General features: G+C 38.5%; 1 protein-coding gene across 1 annotated transcript; it reads left to right on the plus strand.

The window, feature by feature from the left end:
• Nucleotides 1-260: 260 nt before the first annotated feature.
• On the plus strand, nt 261-5,454 carry LOC105252480 (ras-interacting protein RIP3). The gene is made up of 2 exons (XM_011259863.3): nt 261-3,976; nt 4,055-5,454. Exons 1-2 carry the CDS (start codon nt 1,559-1,561, stop codon nt 4,592-4,594), a joined length of 2,958 nt encoding a protein of 985 aa, XP_011258165.2. The 5' UTR covers nt 261-1,558; the 3' UTR covers nt 4,595-5,454.
• Nucleotides 5,455-10,519: the final 5,065 nt, after the last annotated feature.

Consider the following 10,519-nt stretch of genomic DNA (forward strand, 5'->3'; position numbering starts at 1 on the left):
AAAGTCTGAGCGTTGGACGAAGAGACCGGCTATTCGCCGATGTTGCTGGATGAGAAGGAAGAAAGACGCTCGAGAGAACGACGATACAAGATGAAGAGAGATGATAATAGAGAAATGAGGGGAAGCTCGCTGAAGTCCGAGGGAGAAAGATAGAGGACAGGGACCGAGAGAGAGACTCCAAAGAGGCACGACGAAGTGACGACGAAGAGGGGGTGGCAGGATTGGCGAAGGAAGCGGTGAGGGGCGGGACACGGGGGCAAGGGAGGGATGAGGGGAGGAGAACGGTGCCTTGGCGCGAGCCCGAGGAGTCGAAACTACGGAATTCCAACCGACAGAGTAGTACCGGCGTTCGTACGACACGGTCATACAGTTGTAGTGAGCGAGTGTAATCCGAGGTGAGAGTGAGAGAAAAGAGAGAGAGAGAGAAAGAAAAGGGAGAGGGGAGGGGAATTGGACGGAGGGGTGATGCGAGGCTGAGGTGGTTGCGTCTCATTGTGTTCGCCGGCTCAGTTCCGCTCTCGCAGTACACCGGATACGCGACGTCAGGTGATCGACTCTTAGACACCCACGATCGTCCCGCGTGAGGAGAAGAAAGAAAAAGACTTTATAAGTGAGAAATATAGACAGTGAGCAAAATGCGAAGTGTCTCGCGCTCGTGACAATCGTCGGAAAATTGTCCAGGTCCAACGATCATCGAGCGTTACCGCTGGAAATCTCTCGAAATCAAAGCTCGATCGTTTCCCGACGCGAGAGACTTTGGAAAGAGAGACGATAATAACGTAAATACGTAGAGAGCGTTCTCGCCAGACAACATGTGAATCATGAACGATACGCGCGTCTGTTTTCGTTTCGTTTTGTTCATCCCAGCGCCGAGTTAACCGATATCGAGTTCGACGCTCATTATCGAGATCCGCGTCTTTAATTCTCAGCCGAGGAGCCGGTAAGTGGTGGTACCGTCCCGCTGTCGTCGTCGTCATCGTCGTCGACACGCCGTCGAACCGAGGCCGACGATGCCGCACGCGGTGATCGCGATTTATCGAGCGACATTGAATTGGATATTCGCGTCCGGAATCGGTGCGATCATATGATAAATGTAGAACACGTTGTATTCCCGGTTTCTTTTTGTTTTTTTCCTTTCTTCTCTCTTTTTCGTTTTGGACCCCTCCTCCCCTTTTCCTTCCCTTCTATTGATGTACGACTAGGTCGCGAGGCGCATTGTTTCTCCCGGCGAACTAGTGAAGTCCTCGCACGTGACTCGCCGCTGTATCGTTTCGCGCTTCCATGTACGATCGTGGTCGTTCACGTGTTATCTCGCATGCTACATCACGCGTAGTTCTGCCGCGTCATAGGACGCGATCCAAGAGGCGACTAAGTGAAACGACAGACCAGAAAGAAAGGGAGAAGAATCGCCACGGTATAGTTGCGCGCGCGCGCTCGGGCGCGTGTAACGAGCGCTCATGTGTGTGCATCGTCTAGTTTTATTCTGTTCGCGTTGTGTACGAATTACTATTCGACGGTTGAAACGCGTGACTTGACGGCCGAGTGGAAAAAAGACAATATGAGTGAGATGACGGGTGTTGTCGAGACACAGCAGCAACAGCAACAATACGTAGGCGGTAGCTCGAATGCGGGGCATCATTGTAAAGACTGTGGTCTCAAGTTTGAGAGCGAGAAGAGCCTGGAGGTGCACGTGCGTTATTCTCATCAAGAGAACTTGTTAAATCAGTGGGCCAGTAAGGCACAGCAGGAAGAGAGCAATAATAATCATAGTAAGACTGGTAATCATAATAGTCACGTGAATGCCAATCGGGAGAGTGTGAGTGTGCCAACGGACTCGAGTGAGCCATCATCAATGTCGCCTTCTCAAGATCCAACATCCTCGCAGCAGCAGCAACAACAGCAGCAGCAACAGCAGCCACAACAGCCTCAACAACAGCAGCAGCAGCAGCAGCAACAATCTGCCATACATACACTTGTGTGTCCACCATATGATTTTCAAACATCAATGTATAGCGACAGCGGTTATTACATACCAAACGAACAATCTTATATGTTAACTCATCATTATTCGCCGTCACAAGAAGACGCTCAAAGCAATCGCGATGGTAGCGGCGGTTACCCGCGCTATCATCCGTATCAGCATCAGCAGCACTATTCTGCGGATCGCACGACGTCCAATTCTACTAGCCCGCAGAGTCCGCCGCTTCAATGCGATAAATGCGGCGCGGTTTATGAAGACGCTAATCAATTAGGCGAGCACATGAGAACGACTCATTTGGATTCACCTTCCGCGTATCCACCTGCGCCGCAGTATCAACAACTGGGCAACAGTCCTCAGCAGTTGCATCCATCGCCGCCTCTTTCCAATCAACCGCAACAACAATCCGGTTATGATTACAACGGTGGACAAACGAATAAGTCGGACATGAAACAGGAACCACCTGAAGAGCAAGCTGAAATCCTCGACTTGGATTCTCACAAAGTGCAAACGCATCGATACGAAGAGGAGCTCATAAGACTTCAGCAGCAACAACAGCAGGGACTTCAGATGCAGATGCAACATCGACTGATACAGCAGCAACAGCAGCCGCAGCACAGAATAGGATCACATTCGGTGAGTTCTATGCTGAGTTGGCCGCCGGCTACCCAACCACATGATTATCATACCGGGCTTGGGTCTATGGGCCCCATAGACAATGTTCCTCCACCGATAGCTGATCAGGGTCAATTCATGCGCGGTCAACATATGCCTGTGGAGCACGGACATCAAAGCTCACCGATAATCTCGAGCACGCAACCGATGGCAAGCCATCAGATACCAGCGGGGTTTGTCCAGCAACCAGCAAAAGCGCCGCCGTTAGCAAACCAATCCTGGAAAAGTAACGAGCCGCGCCGGCCAAAGACCTACAACTGCACTGCGTGCAACAAGTGGTTTACAAGCTCGGGCCATCTCAAGAGACACTATAATACGACGTTGCACAAGAACGCTGTTAAGAACGGCAAGGAACCTGATCCAGCGAATTCACCGATTAGCAATCATCATCATCCCACTAGAGAGAATAATCATTCGGGCAGTAGAGGCGGTGGTGCGCCTACACGATCCCCGTCGGATTTACCCTCTTCCAGGAGTCCCCCAAACTTGATGGCAGGTCCCTCGGGCGAGGCGACGAGGGGCCTGCTTCACACGCCCACCACGCACTGCAATTCCAACAGCAGCAACAGCAGCGACTCTTCGGCAGCGGCCCTAGTGCAGCAACAGCTGGTCCACCTGCCGCACTCGGGAATAATGCCGGTCAATTGTCCGGTTCCATCGTCGCTGGCGGGACATCACCAGCAACAAATGGGTTCTGCGCCTCACCAGCTGGGCCTCCAGCAGCAGCAACAACAGCTTCACCTACCAACGGATTCGCTGGGCCAACCGGTGCATCATACGAGTTCACCCTTACCCCCACAAGCGGCATCGCACATGGGGAATTGCCCTTCGCCAATGGGTTCATCCCCCCACCCGCATCACATGAACTCGCCACCAGGCTCGGTCCATCCGGCGATGACTTCGCCCACGGCGATGGGGGGTACTACGATGCCTCATCAGCCGTACCCAAACGCCTTGCCCCCCCACGTTACAATTACTACCAGCACCCCGGCGGTCCTACTGGAGTCTACCCAACCAATTACCACCATGCAGCTAACTACTATTGGCAATGAACAAAATGATCAACAACAACATCAGTTGCTGCCCAGTTTTACGATTTTTGATCAGAAGAATAATTTCACGCAAATTGGTGTGCTAACCGGGTTCGTAGTAGAACAAAATCAGATACAGTCCGTTAACGTGGGGGGGCTAAGCGCAGAGGAAATTGCTCCTCAAGAATCTTTCGAATCTTCTGCAACGACCTATGATCCGTATTCACCATCGCGCTACAAGTCGTTGACTGATATGGACGTAACAATGATGCAGACAAACGAGGAACAACAGGTATCTACGCTCTCTTATCATCTCGAAGCGCGCATTGAACTCGAAACAAATAATAACCACCTCTCACAATTGAGACAGGCAAAAGAGGATTTAGATCCAAACATCGGTTTGAAGCCTAAGAAGGAGCGTAAGAGCAAGACCAACTCGAAGAAGCCACGTCAGGTCATCACCACCGGAGCCAATTTTATTTCCCAGGATGGCATCCATAAGTGTATTGATTGCAATAAATTTTTTGTCAGAGGCTGCTATCTCACGCAGCATAACAAAAGCTTCCATTCCGGCGACAAGCCGTTCAAATGCACGCAATGCGGCAAGCGTTTTCCGAACGAGGAACTGTACGGAAAACACGTAAAGATGCACACTTGTGCGAGAAGACATCGCTGCGAAGCCTGTCCGAAGGTATTCGCCCACAAAACTGACCTCAAGCGGCATACCTGCATCCATACCGGTAAGCGACCGTTTAAATGTGATATTTGCGATAAAGGATTCATCCGACAAGATCACATGAAGAAGCATCAGCATACGCATAGAAAGAAACGAAACGGTGCGCATTTCAACAATCAACAATCCAATAATGAACAGCTCAATACCCCAAATAATTACGAAACAAAGTTGTAACGACGTGTGCCTCTGGGACGTCGAGTTCGATTAGGCTTCGAGATCGTCACGATGATCGAGATACGAAAGATAATATTTATCGCCGACCGACAGGTATCGTCTTTGTCCGCATATTTTCCATTTTTTCTCTTCTCCAGATATGTAAAAATTCGATTTACGAATGATTTGATACTTACTTTGTAATTTTCCGTAAAACGATGCAATATTTTCGATAAAAAAAATAAAATAGATGACGAATTTCTTTCTTGTGCCTGCGAATAAATACTTTTTTTGATAAATAGTTTTAATATAGCGACATGCAAGCCGTATGATAGCATCGTCATTTTCTCAATTTTTTTTTATTAACGTCATATTTCATATTAATTATTCAAGCTTTTATTCAAAAGGCATTTGATGGAAAGTAATCAAGGCAAAACGGGCCTCACAATGTATCGAAATCATTGTGCTTCTTTTATGAACACAAAAAATCTGCGAAACTTTCACGACGATATCGATCGAAATCGCGATATTCTAAGAGAAAGATCCTTCTCTAAATATTATTCTTATCGCATCGATCTTTTGGCAGATTGTGACTTTAATGTTTTTGACGACTCGAGAAAGTTATAAGCGTCGCTTTTTCAAATTGGCAATAAGTGACCAGCAACTAAAATATAGACGTTATAATAAGTCCTCGAAGCTTATAACATTGTACAAAGTATTACATACATATATATATATATATAGAAAAGTGTGTGTATATTATTATTATATTATAATTATTACAATTACATAATGATATAAGTAAAAGAGCAAATTTCTCTATGATAATATGAAATGCAACTATACAAAAGGCCGAACACAATTTTAGCATTAAAGCGCAGAGTTGTTCGTCGTTTTTTTATACTTTTTATATATTTTTAGTATTACAATCATATACTATAAATATATACATATATATACATAAATACATATGTATTTATAATTGCATCTCATTTCTTATGTTCCTTCAATATACGTTTTCAAAATTATCGAAAAATTCGCTCTCATTTATCTCATTATACATTTCATACTTTATCAATATATAGTATTTTTCCTTTTCTCTTTTCTTCTCTTGGTAAATTACGACATTTATCAATAAGATACCACCATTGTGCATGTGGACAGAATAGCAATAAATTTCCAAGTAATATTTGTAACAAAATTAATATAATTACATTAATTAATAATTATTATAATAAAGTTATAAAACTATAATATAATATTTTATTATAATAAAAGAAGTTTTATTGCTGTTTAACTTGAATAAAGCAAATCATTAAACATGATAGATTGTGAAATGTGATGAATAATGATACAATTTAATTAATTTAATAACAAATGTGAAAACGTATATAATGAAGAAACAAAAATTTACTTTATCTTATTTTTAGCAAACTTTTTTCTGTTTTGTACTAGGCGGTACTTGTTGTAAAATATGTTTTAAAATATATTTTATTTATAAAAATATCATAACTTTTTTTTTACATGTGTTTATGAAAGATAAAAATAAAGATTCTATTATATATATAGTAAAAAAAAAACAAATAAAAACTTGAATCGTGAAAACGTGCTCTAAATTAATCAATAATTAGAATGTATATCAAAAGAAATGTAAAAAAATACTTTTTATTTTAGATTTTTAATGCTAAAAAATTTGAATCCCAATCGCAGCGTTTGATCACAGTAATTAATCAGGTATCGATTAATTAGTACCGTTAATATGCAAGTTTGAACTGCACGATAATTATAAACATGAATTAATAAATAATTTTAATAGAGAAAACATATAAAATATAAGAGTAAATGTTAATAATTGTTAATGAATAATTAACATATCAATATCTTTAATTAGAGAGAGAATGTTATCTATTATTATTAAATCAATAATTTAATTCTCATTGAAAAGGGTGTGACAAATGTGTATATGGAAATTAAGCATATAATTATCCGCAGAACAAATAAAATATATAATTTAATTAACTTATTAAATTGTTATATTTATTTAATATTTGAAAAATTTGAAAATTTAATATTTGAAAAATTAATAGATCTATAACTCATTTTAACTTAGGAAGACAAGATTTAAAAGAGCATTTAAAAAATATTAAATATATATAAGATATAGTTTTAATTTTGACTTATACGGATTGTCACACACACTGAACAAACATATGAGCTTTGTAAATATTATAAAAAATGTATAATTATATTATAAATAGATCTCGTTTATAATGAAATGCAATTACAAAACAACCGTTTATATCATTCATTTATTTTTGTAGAATCAAGTACAATTAAATAAACTTGATTAAAGTATATATCATAACATACATGTGTTGACGTGTGCGCATTGGAAATAATTTTTCGTCAGAATTAAAATTTTATCTAAAGCAAAGTTTGTTTTACATTCATTTTGCGATATAAATTCCAATTATTGTTCAATGTTGGGCACGTTTCACAATAGTGCATTATTTGCTTATTTAAGAGCCTAAGATAGTCTAAGTTACAGTCTGCGCATTGCTCAAAATAAATTGAACTCACTTTTATATTGCTAAAACTCTGATTAGATCTTCTTATCAATTGATAAATCAGTATAATTTTATATTAAAACTCAATTATATATTATAATTTTATATTAAAACTCAATTATATATTAATATGATTGTTTATACGATTTGACATGCGCGTCAAATGAGTTACGCGCGAAATCATAAAATAAATTTTTCACATCTATTAAAATATCTTTTTAAATAAATAAATAAATAATCTTTTAAATCTTGTAAAACCAACAAGTATTCTAAGCTACTAATTTTTTCTTTCGATATTAAATTTGTATATATTGTAAATAAGCATGATAATTTAATAAGCTAATTAAAGTTAATTAAATTATATATTTTATTTGTTCTGCGGAGATGGTGAATTGCCATATAAGCATTTGTCGCTCTTTTCGATAAGAGTTAAAAACATTGATTGAATATTAATAGCTAACATTCTGTCTCATTAAAAATATCGATATGTTAATTATTCATTAGCGGTTGTTTAACATTTATTCTTGTTTCGTTCTCGCTTGAAGTTCATCAATTAATGTTAATTATTTTCGCAGCTCAATTCCGCATATTGACGGCACTAATTAATTGATACCTGATTAATTAGTATGGCAAAACGAGCCGACTGTGATCCGATTCCTTGCAGGGAAATTTCCCCTCGAGTCACGCGTCGTTCAACGCACGCAAATACATATTATGAGTAAACGTTCACCTTGTTATAACGAAATAACAGATTATTGTTTTCGTCAGTCCTTGTTCGGTTTCACTCGACCGACCGATCTTAGATGTGCGAATAGTTTCTCGCTCAATATTATGTTAATTATTTACATCTCTGTCGCATACACACACGCATACACATGTACACATTCACACATTACCGTGCTGTACATTGTCGTTTAGGAAGAATTATTTCCAATGTGCATACGTCGAGAGATACTGTATATATAATATATACTTTGATCAAGTTTATTTAATTATTTTTCATCTTAAATAAACACGCAAGTAAATGAATGATGAAAATACTTGTTCTATGATTGCGTTTCATTATGAACGAGAGAGATCTGTTAATATAATTACACATATAATTGTATAATTTACGAATCAATCATGTATTTGTTCGTCGTGACGGTCCGCTTCTATTTATGGAAGCACTTGTGTAATATGTAAATGAAAAAAAGAACCAAAAAATATTAAAGCGTGAATTCTTTCGAAACTTGTTTTTATTTTTTTTTTTTTTATTTACAACAGATAAAATCATTCCGCTTATCCGGAATATTCCTTCTACATATTAATTGATATATTATTAACACGATATATTAATAATCTGTCGCAAGTGTGTAAAAAAATCGCGCGTATCGTCACGATGAATATCTAGTATAGAAATGTGGATGTATATATAGGATATTTCTAAAATAATTTACGATAAACATGGAATAGACGTCTTCTAAGTTTGTAAGATACAGTCGCTTTAAGATGCTGCATTATTTCGGGGATCATTTTCGTCGCTAACTGCGAAGAAAATGATTTCTATAATGACGTTTTTAGATATATCCTATATAAAGCAGTATACGGATGTGTGGATATGCATCCTCGGATACACGTGGAAAAATTGCGAGCGTACACAACAATACATCACGAGCTGCGACGCGAACGTAAACACACGCGACATCCTTTCACGTTAAGCCCGGTTTTGTTTATTATATTAAGGAAGAATAATATCGATACACACGCAACACATACACGCGTATAATAATATCGATGTATAGCGTATAACACGGTAACACACGGTAAACGATATGTAGCACTCTTGCCATTTTTACTACGTAATGTCACACCCGGAACAGACTACCTCAGAGTTCAGGAATTTAACGATGAATGAATGGAGAAAAGAAAAAAAATGAAAGAGCCAATGCAATAATAATAATAATAATAATAATAAAAATAATAATAATAATAATAATAATAATAATAATATTACTAAAGTAGGGAAGAGCGTCCACGTGAGGGCAAAACGATGTACTTTCATACATTGCAGTTTGACTTGTATTTTCTATGCGCTGCGCTATAATCATCTCTCTTGCGCACGAGGTATAACACTATGAAATGAATGGAGGGAGAGAAAAGTGAGAGAAAAAAAAGAGAATTTTGTCGTTCGGTATAAGATAATTTGTGCTGAGCGTAAATGAAAAATTGTTACGCGCATTATTAGCACAACATCGAACTTGCTGTCGAGAAACATATTTCTTCTCTTTCTTTTTCTACTTTTCCCAACATTCGTTCATTTTTACACTAAATTCTAGATATACAATGTCTCATGAAATTGATTAAATCGGTGGGTGACTCGAGAATCTATAAAAAATATTAATTCGATATTATTGCTAATGCGTTAAATGTTTTTCTCGAATTAAATGTTTGAGAAAAAATTGTATAAATTATTTTTTCCCCCCCCCGAATAGCCCGCCGGTTTAATCAACTTGTAATAGGACATTGTACATTCAAAATCTAAGATAAAGACGAATGATGAAACATGCGAAAAGTAGAAGACAAAAGAGAGAGAGAGAGAGAGAGACGCAGGGAAGATGTATAATTAAGTTTGGTTGGACGCTAGTAATACGAAAATTTCCATGCTCAGTATTAATTATCGTCGGTGTCAATTTTTGACGGAATACAAACGTTGGGCATCTTTTTGTTTCGTCGATCAAACTACACGTTACGTTCCTATATCTAGTAGATTAACGTACAATCGAATTCGTTGCGAGAGGCGAAGAGAGAAATTGAAAGACGTGCGTTTTTTAGAGACATATCAAACAGTGTTATTGCACGCTCGGCTTTATTATTATAAATAATACAACGCGTCGGCGTTGGGAGAAGGCTTCGATATTGCGCAATCGAGCATACTATATCAACCCATATCATCGTTTTACGAATGGAAACGATCCAACGTCGCGCGAGACGAGGAGAACAGGATACAGATGTTCGCGATTTCGTTCGTCTCTGCATCCAAAGGCGCGACGGCGAAGTAAAAAAAAAAAGGAAAGAGAAAAAGAAAGGAGCAAGTGTATGTAACTAGAATTTCAGAGCGATGAGATATTCTCAGTACAATCCTTCGATATGAAATTTTAGCGGCGACTTTTCGAAGTTGTATAGTCAGTTGTTGTTTGAAACATCAAGGCACACTTCTTGTTTTTTATGTATTATTAATATTATTACTTCCCCAGCTCTCCTCATTATTGACTATTATTATATTAATATTATTGATTATTATTATATTATATTAATATTATTATATATTGATAAGAGCTATTGTATTAATTGTAATACGTAATTTTTTGTATATTTTATTCACTTGGCGAATGTTTGT

This window comes from Camponotus floridanus, unplaced genomic scaffold (assembly GCF_003227725.1).
Source record: "Camponotus floridanus strain SB8 unplaced genomic scaffold, Cflo_v7.5 scaffold3, whole genome shotgun sequence".
Taxonomy (NCBI): domain Eukaryota; kingdom Metazoa; phylum Arthropoda; class Insecta; order Hymenoptera; family Formicidae; genus Camponotus; species Camponotus floridanus.

Coding starts and splice junctions, on each gene's coding strand:
- LOC105252480 (XM_011259863.3), top strand. CDS start 1,559: ATGAGTGAGATGACGGGTGTTGTCGAGACACAGCAGCAACAGCAACAA. Junction 3,977..4,054: donor AGACAAACGAGGAACAACAG/GTATCTACGCTC, acceptor CAATTGAGACAG/GCAAAAGAGGATTTAGATCC.